Source organism: Solea solea, chromosome 21, assembly GCF_958295425.1.
Source record: "Solea solea chromosome 21, fSolSol10.1, whole genome shotgun sequence".
NCBI lineage: Eukaryota > Metazoa > Chordata > Actinopteri > Pleuronectiformes > Soleidae > Solea > Solea solea.
In genome coordinates this window covers 10,804,013-10,828,314 of record NC_081154.1, presented here as the reverse complement: position 1 = coordinate 10,828,314, position 24,302 = coordinate 10,804,013, and the positions used below count along the sequence as shown (strand labels likewise).

General features: G+C 40.9%; 2 protein-coding genes across 4 annotated transcripts; one reads left to right on the top strand and one right to left on the bottom strand.

Annotated features, from left to right (window-relative positions):
* Window positions 1–207: 207 nt before the first annotated feature.
* On the bottom strand, window positions 208–9,789 carry LOC131448293 (guanine nucleotide-binding protein subunit alpha-13-like). The gene is made up of 5 exons (XM_058620604.1): window positions 9,466–9,789; window positions 7,801–8,027; window positions 4,114–4,164; window positions 3,589–3,789; window positions 208–2,456 (listed from the first exon to the last, which is right to left on the bottom strand). Exons 1-5 carry the CDS (start codon window positions 9,746–9,748, stop codon window positions 2,085–2,087), a joined length of 1,134 nt encoding a protein of 377 aa, XP_058476587.1. The 5' UTR covers window positions 9,749–9,789; the 3' UTR covers window positions 208–2,084.
* Window positions 9,790–10,632: 843 nt separating this feature from the next.
* LOC131448292 (regulator of G-protein signaling 9-like) lies at window positions 10,633–23,366 on the top strand. 3 transcript variants are annotated; one of them, XM_058620601.1, is made up of 19 exons: window positions 10,633–10,812; window positions 12,586–12,682; window positions 13,645–13,695; window positions 13,800–13,906; window positions 14,636–14,687; window positions 14,770–14,828; window positions 14,914–14,990; window positions 15,077–15,158; window positions 16,337–16,399; window positions 17,113–17,142; window positions 17,241–17,302; window positions 17,969–18,082; window positions 18,189–18,304; window positions 18,432–18,519; window positions 18,758–18,896; window positions 18,980–19,062; window positions 19,201–19,324; window positions 20,566–20,969; window positions 21,706–23,366. In XM_058620601.1, exons 1-19 carry the CDS (start codon window positions 10,744–10,746, stop codon window positions 21,869–21,871), a joined length of 1,983 nt encoding a protein of 660 aa, XP_058476584.1. In that variant the 5' UTR covers window positions 10,633–10,743; the 3' UTR covers window positions 21,872–23,366. The 3 variants fall into 3 exon arrangements, with proteins under 3 accessions (XP_058476584.1, XP_058476585.1, XP_058476586.1); XM_058620602.1 differs by lacking the exons at window positions 20,566–20,969; window positions 21,706–23,366 and having other exon boundaries at window positions 19,201–20,141; XM_058620603.1 differs by lacking the exons at window positions 10,633–10,812; window positions 12,586–12,682; window positions 13,645–13,695; ... (3 more) ...; window positions 14,914–14,990; window positions 15,077–15,158 and having other exon boundaries at window positions 16,337–16,406.
* Window positions 23,367–24,302: the final 936 nt, after the last annotated feature.

Here is a 24,302-nt window from a genome sequence, read left to right as displayed (position 1 = left end):
GAATTATCTTTGTACGTACAATGGAGCACAAAAATAGATTTTTAGTTCGACAGGAACAACCTACCATCCTTTCAGACTTCTGTATTTACATGTTAAAATAACACAATATGGAACAAGCAAACACAGACTGTTAAAGGTTACATTTCCATGTACAAATATAAATGAGGTAGTTGGGCCATGAACGTGTAAATAAAAAAGAGAGCCAGATTTAATTAGAAAAGTGTTTATTGAGAGGGTTGGAGTGGTATGAGACTTGACACAGGAATGAATTTCAAAGAGGCACGTAAAAGTCACACAAAAATACATCTACATGAAAAGTAATCTTCATTGGAAAAGCAGTGGTTTAAAACACATTTGGTGGAAAAGGGCCATTTCTACATCCATTTACATATAAGGAGATAAACCTAAATATTATTTACATGGCAACAGATTACAGTATGTACAAAGCCAGGATTGGAAGCAAACTTAAACTGACAGGAGTCTGCCAATGTGAGCAGTGTCAACAAAGTATGGGGTGATTTGGCAGAAAAACTAATTCAAACAGTGTCTGGAAGTTGTCCAGTAGCTTTTTTGTTTGTATTTTTTTTTTATAATCCCAAAGAGCACAAGCTTGAGTGTGTATGGAAATTAAACTGTGCCAACCCAGAAACGTCTGGTTTCAGGTCACCATAGCAATGTTGGTTGCAGAATATTCAAATTATCTAGAGCAAATCTTTGTACATCTACTAACTGACATTCATCATTCAGATAAAGGGGGAAGGACTGTCCCTTTACATGGGTGGCATCCAATCAGAGACACAAACAAAGAGACTGAGAATGCTGTGGTTTCTGGGCCTATGATCAGGGTTCAAAGCCAGGAGGGTACAGTACCAAACCCCACCTAGCTAACGGTAATAAGACATGACTGAGTCTCACTGCTTTGCCATCCAGAAAGACATTAGATTATTCAGCTAGTTCACCAAAAATGACATCAGTATTAATGTCAGTTTTCACTCAACCCTGAGAAAACAGTGGACTGTTGCCAGACCGGTCTAATGTGCCAACCGCAGGTAATTTTACCCTTCAACGGATTGAAAACAAAGGACATCTTACTCATCGATTTGAGGACTTCTCTTCTCAGAGAACAAATACAGGATTCAGGTTATGATTTACTAACTAAAAGACATTACGTGGAAAGGCATTTCAGTAGGTTCATTCTCAGTTTTTCAGTGATGGTTTCCACATCAAATCTCTTGACAGTTCTTAACTTGTTCACCATCAATGAGCTGGCCCTCGTCCTGGCAAAAAAACATATTGTGCCAGCACTTTTAAATCTGCCGCTATTGAACCAGGTAAAATGGATGACTGTGATGGGAAAATGGAAGAATGATGCTGCCATGAGTTGAAAAAACAAGATAAACAAAAAAAAGGACAACTGAGCATTCTCTGTCACTTTAGCAACCCTCTACATGCGAGAGGTGCTTAGAAACAATGTTCACAAAGCAGCACTGAGGAGTGCAGCTGAAATAATAGGTTTCTGACTAGAAGAATTCAGTGCTTGGACAAAGACTGGCAAATCAACTCTGGCACAGATAATCTTGGTACATTTTGATGGTCGATATTGTACTTATTTCTCCATCGTAAATTTCCGATGTTTGTTGCTTAGAAAGTTGTGTATCTGGTTAAGAGAACACATGCCCCGTAATGTAAAAATGTTTCGCAGGTTTCCACAGCCCGCCACTGGAACTGGAGTCTTGTGTCTTGTGCTGGAACGCAGAGCTCAGGCCAGAGGAGATGGTCTCAGAACAAAGCAGCAGCTGCAGTGATTAGATGTCATCCCACATCCAAACTCTATGCTTGCCATTTTACTTTTTTTTTTTTTTTTTATTTGGAAAACCACAGAATCTGCTCTACTGACTCATTCCCCTACCAAACCCTGAAGGTGACCAACTCTTCAATAGGAGAGTAAAAACTTATTTAAAAACAACTGAAGAATGCTGACATCTACTGGATTCTTCTGAGACTGGTCTCTCCCAAGTCCTCTTCAGGAGCAATGTGGAGGTTTGTCCCCATGCGGGTCTTCTACTTACACGGGTGGACAGGGGTCATTGGAGCATGAGTTGTTTGAGGTTGTCATGCAGGATGGTGTCCTTGACGTCCCGGAACACCAGCCTGATGTTCTCCGTATTGATGGCTGTGGTGAAGTGGTGATACAGTGGTTTCTGGGTGGCGTCACGCCTCTTACCGCGGAAGCACTCCACCATGAACGCCTGGATGTCTGGCAGGCTGTGCTCCGGCCCGGTGTAGTCAGGAAAGTAGTCCTTAAGTGGAACACTCTTCACCTTCTCCTCCAGCAGGTCAGTCTTGTTGAGGAAAAGTATGATGGAGACGTTGATGAAGACACGGTTGTTGACAATGGTCTCGAAGATGTTGAGTGATTCACACAGTCGATTGGTTTGCCTGTCCTCCATCAGCACCTATGTGAACCAGTAGAAGGGTTAACTCCAATTACAACTGTGTGTAGTCACTGAAGTCATTGAAGAAGAAGCAGCAATGAGACTTAACAGAATTTCAGACACAAAACAAGTTACTTTCTTAAGTTCAACCTCAATGGAACTGTGTGTGACCACTCTATCATAATCTCTATAAGACTTTAAGATGAGGATGTGAAATTATTTTCAGGTGGCAGAAACTGAAAGTACAACAATTATACTTCATTTTCTATGTGCACAAACCACCCCAGAATGAGCCTTTTACATTTACACCACAGTGGACCAACCAAGGCCCTATCCACATGGAAAGGGAACGAGGCTTAAACGATCATTTTCTTTGTTGTTTTAAAAAAAAGGTCTCTGTAAACACGGGGCAACGTTTCAGGAAATGTCTTCTTCCACACAAAACGACTCTAAATGCTGATAAACTTATCATGAAGCGATGAGACTAAATCTCCAAACACAACAGGATGATGAAAATAACGACGCTGAAGACGGCGCCAGTGAATGCCACTTCAAGACGGGGGGGAAGTGAGATTTACCTACTCTAACTAAAAAAAATACTGTTACAGGGCTACCAAAAAGCTGTTCCGGTGTGGATGAAGCACTGATATAATAAAGATATTTGGTGGATTCACCTCGTTTTCACAGGGACAGCCCAAGATTTTGATATTTATTTTACAAGGGCGACCTGGCCAAGAGGTCAGCAAGACACGTCATAATAAATACAAGATAGATAAACAATAGTTTAGGAATTCCAGGAATTTAGGATAGTACTTGGTACTTTTTTAGTACCTGCTCTGGCTAAATTCTAAGCGAGCTGAGCCGATACTAAAATGTGACGTCAACAGACTGCCGGTCAGTGGAAGAGTCATGACGGAGACACCTGACACAGGAATCAAACCGAACAATGCTGAACTGTAGAGCAGTTAAAAAAAAAACCTGAAAACATGAGTTAATCTCAAATATTTAGCAAGAAAATTTCTAAAATCTCAATATTTAGCCGTGCTATGACGACCCTGCCCACATTTAGGAGGTACTATAGTGACGGAAAACAATGTATCTGAGAGTTGAGGAAACGAGGTTCCGTGGCGACGGCCGCCGTGGGGGTTTTCACCTGATCGTATTCAGAGGAGGAGACGACGAAGAGGATGGAGGTGACGGAATCGAAACACTCAAACCAGCGCCTCCTCTCGGACCGCTGCCCGCCCACGTCCACAATCTTGAAGGGGACATTCTTGATTTCAAAGTCATACTCGTGGATGCCCTTGGTGGGTTTTCGGGCGAGCAGGATGTCCTGTTGAGTGGGCAGATAATCCTGGAGGAAAGACGGAAAAAAATTAATAAATGTATAAATGGCTGCAGTCTTTTTGACATTACTTAAACATTTCAATACCTTCAAAACAATGTGCTATTGTCTACTATTCCAGACCTGCCTAATTCTGTGTTGTTTATTAATCTGGGTGTTTTGTAACAGGAAGAAAGGAAAAAGTTTTTTTTTTTTCCATGACACAGTGGTCAGCCTCTACAATATCAGCATAAACTGTCATCTTTGTTGCGTGGCAGCCATCCTTAAATTGTGCATCAACCTCTCAACAAGCAAGTCTGACTATAACAATCAATGCAGGCAGAATGAACTTACCGGCTCGCCAAGCTTATCCAGATTATCCAAGAAATACTTCACAGACTCACCCTGTGACAGGACAGAGGTGGAATTTCTGTTAATTCTATGCAATTTAAATAGATCCAGTCATCAAAAACAGCATAAACAATACACATTTACCAACTGCTGCATTCATTAGGACAAACTTTGGTACTGCGGAACTAAATCTCTCAGTCGCTGCCACACAGACACACAGACCATCTGTTTGCTTTCTCTGTCAAAAGGTGTTTGTCTGCCTGAGACGCGGGTCTGCTCTGTAGAGTTGAAGCAGGATACAAATATTTGTTATCGCAGTAGACACGTGTGTGGAAGGTGTTTCTTTGATCTACGAACAACTGTGAACGTGAACGTGAGAGTGCGCGCATGTGTGTGAAGGTTGTTTCTTTCCTATGCTGTTCATGAGCAATTAGTGCAAGCCTAGACATGAGGCTGCCAGGACTGAGATGCATTCCTTTGTGTGTGTGTGTGTGTGTGTGTGTGTGTGTGTGTGTGTTTGTCCTGTTCTCAGGCTAAAGCAACTTCTGACAGCAAAAACACACAAGGACATTCTCCCTGTCATCTCCTGTGACTCCACATCTCGTCAGTGTGGTATATTTGCATAGATTTAGCATCTATGGGACACAAAAGTGACGCCAATGTTATTCTTATCTGTAGTAGTGGAGAGAATTAGATTTCGGAGTGCCGCTGGTGCCACGTACCAGCCACTTCTCGCACTGTAAGCTTCTGTACTCACCTTTTGATCTTTTCAAAAAACTAACCTGACCTGAAAAACCTGTGTGTGTGTATGTGACCATGTGTGTGCAGACGGGATGTATGTGTATGGCTTAGATTACACAAGGGAGGAGCACAGTGGTGTGGCGCTACAGTGCAAGCCTGCGGAAAGAAGTTACCTTTTAGTGAGGCTCATTTTTCAAATTCTGGTCATACTTCTGTTTTCAGCTGAGTCAAGTAGCTCAAATCTGAAGCTGACTGGTGGTTTGTAATCACAGTAATAGAAAAAGGAGAAGAGAAACAAGAGCAAATATTGCCTGTGAGGGCTGGGTAATATGACCTAAAAAGATCCTATCAGTCAAATGAACAAAAGCATTTTCAGATGATAACAGAAAGACATTTTTTTTTGCTCTTGAATGAAATTTGATTAAACCAGTTTATTGTGTTTTTTGGGCAGAAAATGACACTTCAAGAGAGAAAACTAAATCTGAACCAATGCATAAACAAATCAATTTGCTGCATTTAGTGAATTTATTATATTGCTGTTGGAGGAAATATTTAATTGCTGTTGTTTTATAGCCCAAGTGCATGCACTTCTAATGTCAGTGCTGTACTACATAAACCACAACATGATAGTATACTACAGCATCATAGTGACTTCTTATAATAAAGAGGGGCTATTTCTTTACACTGAAATAAAAAAACGACCAGGTGAGAGCTGAGGGGGAAGAAAAAAAAAAACACAACACACAGTGTGGAGCGAGAAACAGTGCGTGGGTTCACTTTGCACATGTGTTTTAAATGATAAATACAAGCTAGCCTGAGGGCACGTGAGATTTGTGATGCAAATACACAGAGAGCTTGGTCAAAACACAGCAGGGCTCTCTATCTGCTGGCAGAGCAACAAATAAGTGCGAGAACAACAGGAGCAACGAGACTAAAAACTCCTCAGCTGCTGCTGCTTCTTGCTGTTCTGAGTGACAGATTGTGCTTTCAAATTCAAAATGCCCACAGGTTTTAGATTTAACCCAGTTAAGACTTTATCTCATGGTTTCATACACTAATTAGGATCATTTGCATTATGTATGTATGTAGGTTATTGTACTCACACTTTCCTAGGTGACACCTATAAATGATTTATACACACAAAATATTAACTTTATGTCGGTTTAAGACAACGAACAGCAGTTAATCTGCACATATGGGAGCCTGGAACCTTTATTTGTAATAAATGTTGTGATTTCTTTCTCGTCCGTGACCTAAACCGTTCAGTCATGCTATGCAGTAATATGATCTACAGTATGTGTTGTCCTCTGCAAATAAGAACCCAGATTAAAACAAACACAACATGCAATCTTGTGAATGTAACACAAAAGAGCTGCAATGTTTTGTCAATTAATTATCTCAATGTCTGTGAATTATTTCCCAAAGCCATTACAAGTTGACAGTTGCCTTTTTCCATTTCACGTCAAACCAACAACTGACTAATTCCCACACGTTTTCCCATAACTAATACAACTATTTTACCTTCTAAATTTACTGCCTTTTTCTGATGATGGCTTGATAGTACATAGTTCACGCTGGTACATTTGCAATTTGCGTTTCTGCATTTCTACATTTCATGTCTAGGGATTGATGGTTTGTTTTAAATGTACACTGTTTTATGATGGAAATAAACTAAATCAACTATTTCGGGGCTTAACAAAAGCAACATTACTTTTTGGAATTTCAATTTTGATACAGACACATTGTTTAAATCGTCCAACGTGTTAAATACCAAAATGTAAAAAAAACAAGCTGCAGTCACACATGCACCGTGGGTGCCCTTTTATTTGTGTAATTTGAGGTGTGTGACACTCAAAAAAGTGTTTGTGTGCAAATATCACAGAGTGGGAGAGCCAGTGCTCTGTTTGTGAGCATAAAGCTGTTTAACTACAGATCAACATTCCTGCTCTGATCACTCTTATTCCCACTTCTGTCTGCACAACCGGCTCACACCAGCAAGCTCAGTGTGTGTGTGTATGAGGCCAACAAAACACCATTAACAACACTTCAGCTTTACGCAATCGACAGAAAAAGTTAGATTTTCTGCCCTTTTCATCACTTAGAGAAACTTAGAAAGTGTGCCCCCCTGTGCTCTCCTCACTGGGAATTACTCAACAGCTGGACAATGTACTCATTTTATAACATGACCTGACACCTCGTGCAAAATAAGAAAATACAAGGCAGGATTATTAAGATTTTGTTTGCCAAAGTGACAGCAGCTAAAGTAAGAGTGCAGGAAGATCAGCGTAAGGACAAGAGAACACATGCTTGCCCCATATGTGCTGTTTTTCTGGAGCAAATGTCAGTGTGCTAAAACGTGTATGCTGACAACCGAGGAGACAGGCAGATGTGTAAACAGGAAGCTGACTCAGTCACATGTCTAAATGCTCGAGAGCGAGCGAGCGAGAGAGAGATGCACGTGAAAAGAGGAAAGGAAGGAAGAATTAGGAAGAAAATCAGTTTTACTTTCTCTTCTCACAGCTCTCTAAACCCACACTTTGAAAGCTGTATCTCAGAACAGCATGAAGCCGATCACACTAGGGCTGAACAGTTCTGAATAAATATCCAATTACAATTATTTCTGACTTAAATGTGATATGATTTGCAATATCAGAGGGAATGGTTATTTTTACATAATTGTTCGGATTTTCATTTGAATGACATATTTACTGCGTAATATTTGTGCAGGTCTGTGAGAAACAAAGAGGTTTTTCTTTTTATGTGTATAGCTCGGGACAAGATTTAATCCAAAGAGGTCATTTGACACACATTTTGGCTTCAAGACGTATTGCGCCTGTTGAAAATTGCAACAGGCTATAATGTGATTTCGATAAAATTTCGATTAATTGTTCAGCCCGACATCACACTATAGATATTTCACTGTTTCTGTGTGCAGATGCATCTACGTACCAGCTGGAACTCCCTGCGACGATCGTAGGCATGTTGTATACCCGAGTCGGCCCACAGAGCTTTGACAGCAGGCAGGTACCGCAGGAAGATGGATGTCTCCAGCTGCCCGCTAGCCATCATTGCTGAACGGGTGTTGAACGCCAAAAGGATGTCCCCATGCTTCTGGTTATCTGGGTCGCCCCACGGGATGTGCAGTTTCTCCCGTGCGTCCACCAACACACGTATACCTGTAAAAGAAATGATCAGTTTCAGAGGGGCCACGTCTCTGGCTTTACTACAAACAAACAATGATGATAATGCGATGCTAGTGCAAGTGAGAATAAACATGTACGTTGTCAAAATGACAGGAAATGGCTTGAAATGCCGTCCAAAATCCAAACGTGTTTGACATTTGAGCTTTTACTTCTTCAATTTTTGTCATTTATATAAATGGATGCAGCTTTATTTACAAGACATTAGACATTTTTTATATTAAAAAAATATATTAAAGTTTCAAAGTACTTCAGGGCTGGTACTGATTAAAGTCAGTGGCACTTGTGGAATAATGCACTGCAGTTCACCTTGGATTTCAGTGTAGTGTAAGGCAGGATATCCCGTATGTTTGGTGCAGTAACAAGAGTGGACAAACAGGAACACATTAAAACATAATGCAGTGGTGGGTTTGCCCTCATTTAGCTTCAGTCCTAGTTGATTGCCACAGTGCAACACAAATAGCTTTTGTTTTTTTTCTACAAAGTTCAGGCCTGGGTATAGTGGGCATGGAACAATAAATGTTATTATTGTGCACCGTAATAATTGGCACTCACACATGAACATTTTATGCATATGATTTAAAAGTGCAGTCATTTCATTCATATCCAAACGTTTTCAGACAACGTGCACACAGTACAGGCAGAATTAAATAAATAATAAATATAAAATAAAAAAATTAAAAAACCCAAAAAAAGGTCCAGTTAGTAAGAATCAGTGGCATCTTATAATGAGAGAGCATATTGTGACAAACTGAGAAATCCTCCACTCACCCCTCCCTTTCCCAGGAAACTACGGCGGCCTTTGGACACCAGAAAGGAAGTAATTCTTCGTTTGCGTTGTGAGCTTCTACTTCTTGCGCAGTAATGCCTGCTTCTGCTATTTTTTTTTCTGCTTGGGCTGATGTAGAAACAAGGATACCTCGGTAAAGCAAGGCCCTTGTCTATAGTGCATATCATAAAGTGCAATACAAGGTTTTTACTAAAGCTGTGAAAACCCTGGCATTTGTATTTTGTGAAAATACACTCATGCATAAATACAGTAGTATATTCACTTTCTGCCAATAAACCGTTCAATATGTTACACAGTGGACCTTTAAAATGCATCATTTTAAAATACCGAATTAATATATTGAACCGCAATTATTTTGGTCACAATAATAATCGATACAGGCTTTTTTTGTTTCATTTCGTCCCCAACCAAGTGTACATGCACTGTGACCTGTTACATGGAGGATTCGAGCAGAAACACGGGAGGCATGGGTGTGCCGACAGCAGATATACACTGTTTATATACTGTAGCCCAGCGCTGCTCGGCAGATGTGGGAACTTTCCCGTCCATTTTCAGCGCCTTTCCGTCGCTTCACAACGACTGTATTCCCCCTCGTGAAGTACCTGCCATGTGCAGCGCGGTTACCTTTGATAGCGTTGCTGTAAATCGTGCCTCTGAACTCCTCCCGGGCTTGCTGGTCGAAGTCCTGCCCGTGGATGATCCGCATTTGTTTGAGGAAAGTCGACTTGCCGCTCTCGCCAGCGCCTAACAGCAAGATCTTTACCAGCCGCTTCACGTACGTTTTCTCCCGGGAGAGGCATCTGTCGATCTCCTTGGACTTTCGCAGCTGGTCCACCTCGCCGCTGTTGAGCAGGCAGACAGGTAGACAAACTTTTAACACGGACCTGGTCGGAAGGAAATCCGCCATGTTCGCACAAACTTCATCGATGCTAATTTGATGCGCGTTCGCGGTGCGCGGGCACGGGACCAAGCCCCTTCCCTAAACTCAGGAAGTAGTTCTGCTGACACTTTATCGTCAACTTTTTTTTTTTTACATGAAGTTATACGATTTGTGGTGTGTTGCTATTGAAACACAAATGTAACTGACACATGTTTATGAGCAGCTCGAGAGTATGTCTGTCAAATGTGTTATTTTAGGTGAATTTAAACGTTTCCTTTTCTTAATTATGCTATTTATAACCACAGCACCCACTTTTACAGTTACTTTTGATGAAATACGAACAGTTTGTGTTGTTTTAACTAAAAGCAAGTCTAAAAATATAATCTTTTCAAAAAATAATATCAGTGCAACAGACTTCAGTGGCGGTACCACGTCGCCCTCTGCTGGCCGTTGTTGTTGTTGCTGTAACTGTTTATCACAGTTTGCGCCCGAAGATAAAAAGCCGCGCTCTGATTGGTTAAGGCTGAAGGTATGCTGCTTTCAAATGCTGTTGGAAATACGAGAGTTTGAAACGGAATACGACCCAAAAGAGCAATTAAACCGAATATGCAGACGGGAAATCCGCGAATATCCACGGGATATGAGTCACCGGTGGTATTTTGGATGCGATAAGTACATGATAGTCTTGTAGTAATTAATTGTTTAAAACATTGCAAAATTAGCATTCCGGTTGTTTTGTTATATGCAATTACATGTCGATTGTATACATATGTATAGTTTGTGTTGAAACCCAAAAAGTTCATAACACTAATTCGACCATATACTTGATAATTCACTTGCATGCGAAAGAGGAGCCACTGAGTCTGAGCTGGCGGGGGGCACTTGAAGGCAGCATCAATATCGATCATTGCTCTTCTCCTCCAGCAGCATCCACAGCCACACACGACACAGCGGCTCACAGGCAACAGGAGTACCGTGTGTGTGTGAGTGAGTGTGTGAGAGAAAGAGTGACCAGCAGCATCATGACCATCAGAAACACTCTCCGGGATCATGGACAGAGGTATCGACCACGGATGGCATGTCTCAAGAAGGTAGGTCATCTGTTTTACATCAGTGGTGATGATCACAGCCTCCTCAGGCTTATATAAACAATACACCTGCAGACGCACCTACAGACACTTCACTCATATATTGTTTGCAGATGATGTGGCTGAAGCTGTAATAAAACCCTAAAGAACACCTGGACATCTGAAACATGATGCTTCAGTGACATGTTTGGGTTCGACATTATTTAGACGCACTCAAGCTCACAGGTGCCATTTGGACTACAAAATGATTTTTTAGGAAGTACAGCCAAACAGATAACAAGCATGCCTTGATTCAGTAATGCATGTATTGCAAGATTAACTCAGAATGACAAGTACAATAAGGTCTCAGGTTTCAGAAATATGTGCAACAGAATGAACAAAAGACATAATCATGTTTATTTTGGTCCCTGACCCCTTTCCATACATGCATGTCACAGCAATTGATAATACTGTTGCAACCTTTTCACAAGGATAAGGTCATTTGTTTTAATAAGCATTAAGCCTGGATCAGTATCTGTGCTTCCATCTACACCAACCAGCCTCTGGAAAGAAGTTAATCCAGGCATGCTGTGTGTTGGAAAACAACCACCACCTAGTCATGGAGCCAGAATGGGCCTTTGTTCATAGCCACACGTCAAATTCATTCACGTGAGATAGAATTAGAAAGAAATGTCCAGGAAAAAACTAATGAAGTTTAATTTGCAGATCATTTACTATCTGTTTATCACAGTTGCAGCTCTTACGGATGGAACAAATAACAATCACAATTACTTTGTATAAAAAGTGGCTTTAAACATATAATTTTGAATATACCCTTTGAATTTACCTTAAAATAACTATCAATTATTGTATATTGTATATATCTGAATGCCTGTGTTCTATTGTTGCCGGATGACGAGCAGGAAATCAAAGACAAACATTTGAGAATAATCGCTTAGTTACGATTATTTGTTTTTGTCATCGTTCGGGGCCATAATCATAACTGAAACACACGTTTGTATTAATTGCACAGCCCTACTCTCTCACGACTCCTTTCCAAGAGAACCATGAAAGCCCACTTTGGTCCGACTCAGCCTGGGGCTTATGGCCTCTTCAGGATGACTTCAAAGCACAAAGCCTTTTCAAACAGGCCTGGGAGTCACACACACACATACACACACGCGTGCGCGTGCAAATAAACACACACGCATTACACAATATCTTGCTTTCCACTACATGTCTGAGCTGAGCTGTGGTTCTGTGAGGATCTAATGATGTTATAACAAAAAAAAAAAAGAGAGGCTGTTTACAGGTCAGTGACTCACTGCAAACCTCCCACCTCAGCCAAACAATAGCCAGGAAATCAGGGCATAGAAGAGAACCTCTCATCCCACCTCTTGCCCTGTTTCCATGCAGCGCTTTAGTCGTTTTGTTTTTGATTGACAAAGCTGAATAGGCGTGCAGAGAGAGAGCTCCCCAAACATAATTTGTTTAATTGCAAATTTTGATAGTGATCTCTCAGAGGGGTAATTGACTTTGGAGTAATCCTTCATTAACCAAATCTTTTATTAAATTGAAAATAGGGCAACAGTGTTAGGGCAACCTGTTGTGCATACTGAAGAGGATGATAATGGTCATTATTACAACCATTCCCTGGATGCTGCACAGTGAATAGCACATTATTCACACAAATATTCACATGTGCTTCCCCGGTAACCTTTGAACCCCCCCCCACCCCCCATATTCCCACCACTGTTGGTTGTTGTGGTAACCATTTTGTTTTGTATTCCTACACAGGCAGAGAAGGTGCTGCTGGAGATGCAGGACCCCAAAACAGGAGTCAAGTCACAGCCTCAGAGACTGGTTATCACAACAATACCACATGCCATCACTGGTAAAGAGGACACACACACACGCACACACATATATGCGTGCGGTTGATATTATTCAGCAGCTGACAGATTTTCCCCTGCATAGTCTCATTGGAGGATACCAGAGCTGGAGGCTCAAGCTTGAGAGCGACAAATTTCATCTCCATGACAACCCCCACAGTCTCAGAGTCAGAAAAAGTAGGAGGCGAAGGAGGAGGAGGATGATGATGATAGAGTGGGCAAGAGGCAGCAACAGAAACAAGAGAGAGGAGAGAAAGTATGTACTGGAGGAGGAAGATAAGAAGCAGAGAGGGAACCTAGACTTCTACGTCATCCACAAGCTTCTCTTCTCTTCTCTTCTCTTCTCTTCTCTTCTCTTCTCTTCTCTTCTCTTCTCTTCTCTTCTCTTCTCTTCTTCCTTCTGCCCATCTCTCCTCATTAGTGGAGGAGGCTCACAGACACAGCTAGTCGTGGTGGATCCGAGAGGCAACACAACCTCATTCCCACTGACAGTTTTCGTTAACTGTGGAATATCTGCGATCTGTTATGAAAGAGTTTCTATCTTGGCCCACCAGTAAAGTGATTTAATGTTTATTTTTTCTAATGGTTCAGCTATTCTCCATGTCATTATGGACTGAGTAAATAAATGAATAAATCTGCCACAGCAGTAAAACTAGTTATTGGATTATTTTACTATATTTCTTTATTTGCTTTACAGCACTTGATAACTTTGGTCTGTGCAGTTCTTGTCAAAAAAAAGGTTTTTAACTCTAATTGATCTATCAGTTTGATGTTTGTTGAGTTTACAAAGAGTATTCAAGCTTTATTGGCACTTTAGTGAGGATTGTTCTCACTATCGGGAAGCCAGAAAACCCTGTTTTAATATCTAAAAAACAGGGACAACACAAAACACCACAAGCTTTACTCTGATGATATATAATGTATATAACACTTAAACTGCTCTTTCTTTTGTTTCCGTCCTCAGGTGAAGACATACTGTCTTGGTTAGCAGACAGATTTCAAGTAGACACACAAGGTGAGAGATGAAGCAGCTGATGCCATCATTACATTGTTATATGTACTTGAGGGTTTTTTGTTTTGTTTACAGCAGCTGCTAAATTCTCGGCCTATTGTTTTCAGAGGCGAGGAACGTTGGCTCTATGCTGGTGGCACTAGGATACATCTACCCTCTACAGGACCACAAACGCCTGGTGATCAAACCTGATGCGTCCCTTTATCGATTCCAGGTAAACGCAACACATTTCACCATTTCAACTCAAATGTGAAACCACTCTCTTTTTCTCTATTTCGCCATTCAGACAAGGAGGTGTTACATTTATTGTTGTTATTTGGTTAAAATGTTACCTTTACAATTATGTTTTATGTCATAAATATGCTCTTTAATTATACCGACTTCATAAAGGTGGGCCTACATGACAATATGGGCAGCCCGTGTCCAAGAGGAAAAGGAATGGGGCTTGTAATTGGAAGGGTCAAGACAAGTGCTGCACACTGCTCCTGCACCCAGCTATATAGATGGGTTAAATGCAGAGGTCAAATTCACTATGACTAATTGGTGTGTGTGTGTGTGTGTGTGTGTGCAAAAAAGTCTAATTTAAAATATAAAACGTGGGAAGTGACAAATACAAAATCTCACCATTTTTTTTTTATCTAATTAAGTGTCGTATCCTGTCAAAATACTGAGCTTGAATGGTAAAGAATAGCAAAAGTAATGAGGAATGTACATGACAGTTTCTCAAAGCCAGTGTATGTGTGTGTAAATAAAACTATGACATTCAGGTTACAGTGGTAAAGGAAAAAAAATCACCTGCAAAATCGGTGTGGCTTGAATCAAGTTAATTGTTTGTATAAAAAAAGACTTCTTTTTCACAGAGTAACCAATCTAAAACCTGAAACGGTTGTGATTAAACAAATGAAAATCGCTGTAACAATCCTGTCCTCTTTGTCATTTTTAGACACCATACTTCTGGCCCACACAGCAGTGGCCTGTTGAGGACACAGATTACGGTGAGTGAGGCTTTATTTTTCTCTCAGATCTTTTTTTGAATCATCCTTTAAAGTTTCTTTCTGTTTTCTTCCATCTCTAAAGCCATCTACTTGGCGAAAAGAAACATACGGAAAAAAGGAATCCTGGAGCTACATGAGCAGGTGAGGACGAGACATGGAAGGGGTTCATGTTGTTAGCTGACATTTACTGATGATGATGATGATGATGACGATTTTACGCCCTCAGGAGCAGTACAACCGACTTCACAAATGGATGAATCATAAATGGGATTTTATTGTGATGCAAGCCAAAGAACAGTACAGGTGGGTATGGACGACACTGAAGATTAAAAATGTCCAGATCAGGCCGTTTTTTGTGATTCTGTGTGTTTGTGTGTTTTTTTTTTTAGGGCAGCAAAGGAGAGGAAGAAACCAGACCGCGTAGTTTTTGACTGCCAGGAGAGAGCCTACTGGGTGGTTCACAGACCTCCGGTGAGCACACACACACACACACACACACACACACACACACACACACACACACACAGAGATAGTTATCAGGGTGCACACATACTGTAGATAGCAGTGAATTGCTAACAGACAGGGGAGTGGAAATAAATTGCACTTCACCTCTTTACTTCCCAGGGTATCTCATTATCTCTACCCATGATACCTCATTACCATTAAATGTCCAGTGAGAGGAAAAGGGCAGGGCTGATTAATATTTCACTCTACGAGGGAGAATGTGGCACAGTTGTGCTCGCAATATCTTTTAGGTTCTTGGTTTCACACCACTGTTCTGAGGCTGCATTGCTTTTTCTTTTTCTTTTTTTCTCCACCTCCGGGGGCTCCTAAATGACCCAGCTTCGCTTTGTTGTCAAGTGGATTGTGGTGATTTGATTAAGTGCACATGTGTTTGGCAGTACACGCCACTTCATCAAATATAAACTAAAATAATAATGGTCTCGCTTTTTAACATAATCCTGGGGCTCACACATGAATAATTCAGTCAACACTGGACAAAAAAAGATCACTGTTTTCCTAAAGTACTTGTTGTTTGCAGGCAACATTCTGTTTGAAGAAAGTTGCAGCAGAATAACTCAAATCTTAAAGAGAAGGAAAGTGGTTTTTCATTCTTTTGAAGGAAACATTATCTCCGTTTTAAAGTCTACATAGCTCACCCCAGAGGTTGTGGTCTTCTGCAGTAACCTAGATTCAGTTCCAGCTTTCCTCTCTCTCTCTCTCTCTCTCTCTATTCCTTTAACTGTCTCATGTATCCATGCGATCGCTACATAAGAGTAAGAACATGGTGTTTACATTCAAACTGCACGATGTCTTGACTGATGCTGCACTCGTTTCCCTGCCTCACAGTTGCATCCTGCGACTATGACTCATCCTCTTATTCATAAAAAGTCAAAATAACCTTTCTCTGGAAGCACTAATGTCTCTCTAATGTTGTTATCCTGGGACAAGATAATTCAGCTCATCTCGATGCACTTTTACAGCCTCTGCTGCAAATTATTTTTATGTCCAGTAGCTGGATAAATCTTTTCAGAAAAAAAAAAAAAAAAGTAGAGATTTGACATGTTCAGCTGCATCAAGGAGTTATGGCGCTCAGTAATAACTACCCGCTAGATAATTTTGTTCTTTGTGTGTGTTTTTGTGTGTAGCCAGGTACTGTGAGTGCTATGGACTATGGACTTGAGAGAAGAATAGAACCCAATGCAGACGAGGTAACAGGTGAGTTTCTGCATGTTCGATATGAACATAATTCCTGTCAATCAGCTTCATCTTACCTGTCTTTTCTCTGTCTGTTGTTTTAACCACTAATGCATCTTTTTTCTTAAACTAATCTTCTCTTCTCTTCTCTTCTGCAGGCATTTTTCCTATGGCTGTTTTTCATACCCCGATTTTCTCTTACACACACACACACACACACACACACACACTGGTTCCACACTCCATGAGGACATTGCATAGACTTACCATAATTGCGTGTACTCTAACCCTAACTCTCACCCTAACCTTAACCTAACCCTAACCTCAGTCTAACATGACTTGATTTTTTGCCCCCATAAAGACGACAAGTCCCCGTAATGTGACTGTGTAAACCGATTTAGGTCCCCACAACATAAGCAATACCAGGTACATTCACACACACACCACCCCCATAGTGCTTGATGTAATGCAGTTCTCGCATCCTACAGTAACTCCTACTTTGGTAACCTTTTTACTGTACTTAAACCAGTTTTCATGTGTAAAGGATAATTATACTGATTTTATGTGAGGACCTATATTTAAGAAAAATGTCCACACTCTCATTCCAACGCTCACTATGTGCATGTATATGCACACTAGTGCACACAGGGCAGTGTCCCACTTCCTGTCTATACTATGACATAAACTCTGTGAAACAACATTGAATGTATGTATTTTCTCCCTTCAGACAAAAACACCTGACTTCTATGAGAGAATTGTGAGTGACATTTATGCTCTTACGCATAGTTTTGGTTAAACTAACAGAGACAAACTTAGTTTTATTTTACATTTTTATCGCTTTCATTTCTCCTCCAGATGATCTTCACTCAGCAGTCTATCATGAGGCCCAGAGTGAAGTCGTCTGTGTCCATTGGCGCGTAAGATAGGCACATTGCATTTTCAGTTCACTATTGTTCTCTCTGTCTCAAAATGGCAAACACACAATGTCTCTAAGTGACTGAGCTGCAAACGGAAGTCATGCACAGATGAAATATGGGTGTGATACAACAACAAAGTAATGTTTGTTCAATATCTAGCCACAGGTTGTCCAGTGGGCCAGGTTTGAAGCTTGGAGAAGTTTGATCATTCATCCTAACAGAGGCACTATGAGAATTGTATAGTATATAAAAGTATAATGATATATTTTACGAGTTTTCATCCATTGAAGAAAACTCAATTTTGAAAGTAAGAAACTTCAGGCAAAACCAGGCTCAATAAAATAGAAACTTCTTACATATTTACCATTGCACATATTTTCTGTAAGGAGCAGCCATCACTGGACATGAAAATGTTTACACAACACAACACAAATTTTCAATGAAATGATTATTTGGCCTCTTTGAAAATGATCACTTAAGCCACATTCATACAATACCAATAATGTACTGTATATATACCATAATTGTTCATGGAAAATATGCTTTTAACAGCAGATTATTACTATTGGGTTTGGAATCCCATGATGGCAGCAGCATGATTTTGAAACTCTCACTTTGGCAGAATTGGTCAATTCGTCAACACCATTTTTTCCTCCGTTCCTGCAGATTGGTGAAATACTGTGCCACCTATAGCAACCACGACCCCTTCCTGTCCAAGTGCCTTCCCAGCAACCCCTGGCTCACTGATGATATCACATACTGGAACCTGAACATGACCAAGTGCGTCAGCTGAGGATGAGTCATCATCTGCACTGTATTCATTGAGAGTATTTAAAATGACTCGATCTCATCTTTTTTTAATTAATCAATTAATTATGTCATGCAGTGTGGAAATACCGACCAAAATGCGTGTGGAGCGATGGACGTTCAGCTTTGGCGAGCTGCTCTCAGACCCTCGAGGACGAGATGATTTCAGACTCTTCCTGAAGAAGGAATTCAGCGGTATGATGATGGACGATTCTAGAAATGTTATTGTTGACAACGGCAATGCTAATATTATCAGCCTGTATATGGGGCTAAGAAAAGTTAGATAATTGTATATTTTCTTTTATTTCTTTAACTGCTTTAGGTGAGAACTTGGCATTCTGGGAAGTTTGTGAAGATCTGAAGTGGGGCGCTGCGGAGACAATGAGAGAGAAAGCAGAGCAGATCTACAAGTAATGTCTTTACAAACAGGAAGATGTGACATTTTTGCATTGCATTCAAATAAAATAAATTGGCTTAAATAGAGATTGATCAATAGTGACAAGTGATTAATGTCAATTTAGGTTTTAAGTGGCTGTGGGATGGTGTGGGATTATTCATCAATGAATTAAATACGTGATAAACTGCTGCATCTGCTTATTTGTGCCCACTTAAATGTTTCAGTCATTTACCCTGTGTTTCTATAAACAGGACCTTCTTGGCACGTGGCGCACCACGGTGGATCAACATTGACGGAAAGACAATGGAAATCACAGTTAATGGCCTGAAACACCCACACAGATATGTCCTGGACGCAGCGCAAACTCACATCTACATGCTCATGAAGAAGGTCAGTAAACGCACTAGTGGTTGGGTTTTACCTCAAGAAAATGTTGTCATTTGTAAATTCCTTCAGGATTTTAATTTTTGCAGGACTCGTATGGACGATACTTGAAATCTCCAGTCTTTAAAGACACAGTGAAGAAGGCCGCCTGTCCTGAGGAGCAAAAGTTCACGTAAGAAAAGGACTTTTAACGCATTTGCCTTTCCAAATGATAACTCAAGGACACAAAGCCTTTACTATTCACTTGTTTTCTTTCTTTCTATCCACCTCACTTTTCCATCTTAATGTATCAATCCTTCCGGTTTGACAGTGACACCCAGCTGGAGCAGAATGCGAAGAATCGGCGGCCCAGTCTCAGCCCCATCGTCCTCCGGCAGCAGGAGCAGGAGCAGAGAGCCAAGATGGCGGCCAATGCCCCGGTTGACATCACACAGGTCATGAGCAAACTCAGCAAACAGGGGAAGGAGGCGCCGCCTTGTCCTCCTCCTGCAAAGAAATAAACACAAACATGTGAAGCTGTTTGTTGTTAAAACAACAATAATAATGTTTACATTTGCTTCCACTTTAAACCTATTTTTTATAATAATAATAATGGATCAAACGTGTAATATTAGTGGAATTGCTTGTACAAACTCACAAAGAGTCCTCCAGTGCTATACATATTTTTGTAGTTATGTCTTGCAGCTCATTGTTTTGGGTTTCCTGCTCACAGCCTCGCTGCTTTGGTTAACTCTCTCAGCTCTGTGTCTACTTTTTTTTCCACACAGCATGCTGATGTTTTGTGTAGAAATGTTTATGCCAAGTTAATTTGGCAAGTGGCTGAAAATCAAGCTTTTACATATGCATATAATATAGAATCACAACGAAGCCCTGACCCTGTGAACTACTGTTGTATGTTTAGCGCCACAGGAAGTGCAAGTTTATTTATTTTTTTATGAAAATGAAAAACAATGTGCGAGAGAAATCATACAGGATTGAGAACACAATCAAAATCCAGTTGCATTGTATTAAAACCACGGTTAAATACTGTATGCACAGCACATGAGGCTGTTGCAACACATGCTGCAAACATTCTTCAGGCCTGACCGTGTCATGACATCTGCTGCATCTCTGTCTGCACAAGCTGTAACTGTTGTCTTTCATGCTGTGTGTGTCATGATACGTGTGTTGTCCATCGCCGTCATTGTTTTGCATATAAAGCTGTGTTTGCATCATTCGTCATTAGCCAATAAAAAACCATCCCACAAACCAGTCAACGCTTTATGTTCATGTGTTTGTCTTCAGTCATTTCAAAACATTACATCACACAATTCCACTCTTTCTTTCTTTCTGTCTGTCTTTCTTTCCTTCTTTCTTTCTTTCTTTCTTTCTTTTCATTTACCATCATATCAGCAGTGTATATATATATATATGTACAAACACAGTATCACTTATTTATCTCAGGGTAGTGATTGATGTTTTGGAATCTTACTGAACAAAACAATTTGACTTCATAAACTGATATTTTCAGCCTAATAACCACCTTTGAGGAATTTAAAGTGTGAGTATTATATTGTCTATAATTGCTGTCCATGATTTGTGTCATTTTTCCACAACCCACTCACGTTTCTCTGTGGCACAATCATCATCATCATGATGCCCCCTGACTTCTGTCTATTGCTCTTTGACCTCACAGCTGTGCCGGTTCACCACTCCTGTCCCCCACCTTGCCGTCTACTCTGGTTTCACTGACTCCCCACCTGGCCACACCTCACCCTCACTCCCATTCCTGGCCAACACAACGGCCTGTCCGTCCCCCATCAGCGTGGCCTTAGACAGCACCTCGGCCTCGGAGCGGCGAGTGGAGGCCAGTGAAGGAGAAGAAGCAGAGAACCCAGAAGCCAGAGCCCCCATCAGCAGAAATGTGTCCAAGTCTCGCATGCCTCTCTCACTCCGGCGTCTGCTGAAGCGAGGCTGCACCCCTGCCACCATGTTTGCCAGCCTGTCGCCGAAATACCACTCAGCTGCCGGGACAAGTACTCGCATCAAGCCAATCTGCCCGGATCAACCCAGCCAGGCTCCTCCCAGGAGGATTGGCAAGTGAGTGTGGGCCAAAAAAACACACTTTTTAGAAAGAGATTTCATGTGAAATCTAAAGTTGAATCCAGCTCTTGAAGGCACAGTATGTAGAATTTAAATACTAGTTAAGTCACCCTTCCCTTCCAAATGTGCTGGAGAACCTATACTGTAGCCTTTATTTAGTGTGAAATCTCAAATGATGATGGGCAGATATAAAAACATCCATCCATCTTCTACCACTTTCCTCCACATGAGGGTCATGGGGGGCACTGGTGCCAATCCCAGCTGACATAAGGGCCAAAACGTGGGGTACACCCTGGTCAGGTCACCAGTCCATCACACGGTCACATGGAGACAAACAACCATCCACTCTCACACTCACACCTATGATGAATTTAGAGTGTCCAATTTGTCTAATCCCCAAATCTGCAATGTTTTGGACTGTGGGAGGAAACGGTAGAACGGTCCTTGTTCTGACTAGGTACATGCACTACATTTACAGTACATATAAAAGGCAAATTACAAGGCTACAGAAAGCCAAACCGATTTAGTTTTATACACTTTATAGTATTACACAAACATACTTATGGGCAATAAACCTGAATTACAGACTAGACCTTTGATTTTTACTATTTTATTTAGGTTTATTTGCTAATTAATTAATATCATTATTATTTTTACAGAAATGTATCATTGCTTTCTGACTGCACTGCATTTCAACAGAACACACAGTAAGTCACAGACGCGTCTCTTCTAGTTTCTTTCAGATTAAAGTGGATATTCCTCCAGAGTGTCGCATCTACCCCATAGAGTCTGAGGATGAAGATGAGGAGAACAGGGCTTCCTCTCGGGGAGGAGTGGGAGCCAAGGAGATTATCTGCCCCTGGGAGAGCCTCACTCCACAGAATGAGATTGGCCAGTAGGATAGATTTACACACAGGTATTAAAGCTGCGGTTTTGAATCTGTGTGGAATACATTCATTGAGAGTATATGAACAGCTGTGACTGAGATAAATGATTTCACTCAGAGTATTAATGGGCAAAATCTCAGTGTTTAGCGTGTCCTGGTGTAAACGATATAAATTCACCATCAGGCCAAACTAGGCAATCTGAGATACTTTAGAGACGCCTGAACATCTACAATAGACTAAGGGTCAACTTGCTACATCCAAACTCCCTCAGTTGTATGTTGTAAGTATTAAACATTCACTGCCTGGAGGCTTTAAATGACAGTTGTGTTGTTCACTGTAGCATAATCCTCCTCTCCACGGCCCACACAGAGCAACAGATGGGACTTTTAAAATACTGATACCAAAAATAGTGACACAAGTCCCCTCCCATATTCCCCTAAAAACATTGACCCAATGGTCTCAGCGAGCTATGGCCCTACAAATGTGTTGACCAACAGATTCAATCAAAGGTTGTGTTCATCCATGTTCTGGCTTATTTTTTTGGCAAAAGTGCGTCTGTTTGCAACAGACCTCAATTTTACACACCTACAAAACAAATGCTTTAAGTAGAGGAAGCCTTTAACTACAGCCTTAATCTCACCTACTTTCACTGAGCCAGCTGTTACACTTTGTTAAGGTTGCTGGGTTTTGTCGGGACGAGAGGACAACAGGGTGACAACACGTGCTGGAGCTTTCACATTCAAACTATATGAAACGCAGCCCCAGCAACAGCCTTACCCTCCTTTACACACGTGCAACTCTCTTTTGCTGTTGTTGTTGTTGTTGTTGTACAAATCAGGCATACAGTATAGGCACGGCAACAAAAAACACGTATTTGTGAACATCTGAAAATGTTCGATTTTGCGATTGCCAAGGAGCGCATATAACAATGACGTTGTTACACAAAATACTTCAATGTTTACATCCTAGTTAGTGGTGAGCCAAAGCAGACAGACACCTATAGACTCTGCCTGTGCACATGTCTGCTAAAAACGTGGATAATGTCTTTATATACAGTATTTACTGAAAAACGACCAGTTTTTCTCAACGTGGAGACGTGTTCTTGTGCTGCTAAATAGTCTTAGATGCCTCATCCCTAATTTACCTCTAACAACACATGATGCTTTTTTTTTTTAACAAATTGCGTGCATGTGCACTCTTTGTGACTGGAGAGGAGCACTGTAATGGGAGGTCAGGGTGAGTCCTAGTTTTGTATTTGGCTCCATTGAGTGTTTTGTACACCTTGTGTAGCTGTTGTAGCTGTTGTTTACCGTACACTACCCTGAGCATTGGTAGTGGAGGTGGTGCGAGGTTTGGGGTGGGTGGGGGTCGTGTGAATTCACTGCCAGAATGTAATATTCCTACTTTGTTTACAGATGCAAGAATGTGGAAAAGTACCTTACATTTGTTGTATTTGATTTGTACATTCCATGGCTTGTGTCAAGTGCCTCAATAAATGATTGTCTTAACTAAAGTGTTAATTGGTTTTCCATCATCAGAAAACTATGGAAGAGTATTGGGGCCAAAAATTGAAAGGAAAAAAAAAAAAACAAACAAGAGAATTCTTACTTTAATCTCAGAATCCATACTGTTTTATTTATTTTTTCTCTCTCTGTGGCCCTAATACTCTTCCATAGAAAACTAAATATGAACTTTTTTTCACCCTCAAAAGGTGGTGATGCCAGTGATTCACCACTAGGTGGTAGTATAGTAATAGCTAGTTGATGATAGTGTGGCAACGAGAGATCCAGCCACATGAGATCACAGAAATCTGAAACACAAGAAGGAAATGTAGTAGTAACGACTTGTACATGTTCCTCATTATAACTCATCCCCAAATCTATTAATAAACACAGGTAGCTTTGAGGGAACTGGGTCAGGCCCCTGATCCAATTTCCAAATGGACACCAAACCAAGGTCAAAATGTTGGGAACAGTTAAAAAACAGCACACAGATATGAGACAATCTAACATCCATGCACACGTAACTTCTGAACATCCTGTCAAAACCATCTCAGACACATCATAGTGGCAGATCTGAGGTGAGTGAGCTGAGGCTGATCTTTCATCTGTCTCTGTGTTCTCAGTAACTCTGAATAAAACCCACCCGATTGGTGTCTCACTATACCCACACAGGGACTTTCACACACAGTCCATTAATACATTAGCTTAGCAAGGAGCAGGGGATTTATGCAAGGCACTAAATATTCATCTGAGGTGTGCATACATTTAAATATATTTGTGTGGTAACATATTTTAATGAAGCTCTTGGTGTTTGGTGTCACACCTGAACGAGTCTCTCAAAGGCGGTATAGCCTACTGTCGTTTTTCTCTATTATTTTTATTTGGAAATGAGACACTCTGTCAAAGGGCCTTTGAGAACATTGTGCACATTTACTTTATTA

Bases quoted from the DNA above. Each gene is read 5' to 3' on its own strand.
- LOC131448293 (XM_058620604.1), bottom strand. From the start codon at position 9,748: ATGGCGGATTTCCTTCCGACCAGGTCCGTGTTAAAAGTTTGTCTACCT. The intron at 4,165-7,800 runs GTACGTAGATGC...GTCCTGTCACAG, and splicing joins GTCGCAGGGAGTTCCAGCTG to GGTGAGTCTGTGAAGTATTT. The intron at 2,457-3,588 runs GTGAAAACCCCC...TGGTTCACATAG, and splicing joins CCTCCTCTGAATACGATCAG to GTGCTGATGGAGGACAGGCA.
- LOC131448292 (XM_058620601.1), top strand. From the start codon at position 10,744: ATGACCATCAGAAACACTCTCCGGGATCATGGACAGAGGTATCGACCA. The intron at 14,688-14,769 runs GTGAGTGAGGCT...CCATCTCTAAAG, and splicing joins TGTTGAGGACACAGATTACG to CCATCTACTTGGCGAAAAGA. The intron at 14,829-14,913 runs GTGAGGACGAGA...TTACGCCCTCAG, and splicing joins TCCTGGAGCTACATGAGCAG to GAGCAGTACAACCGACTTCA.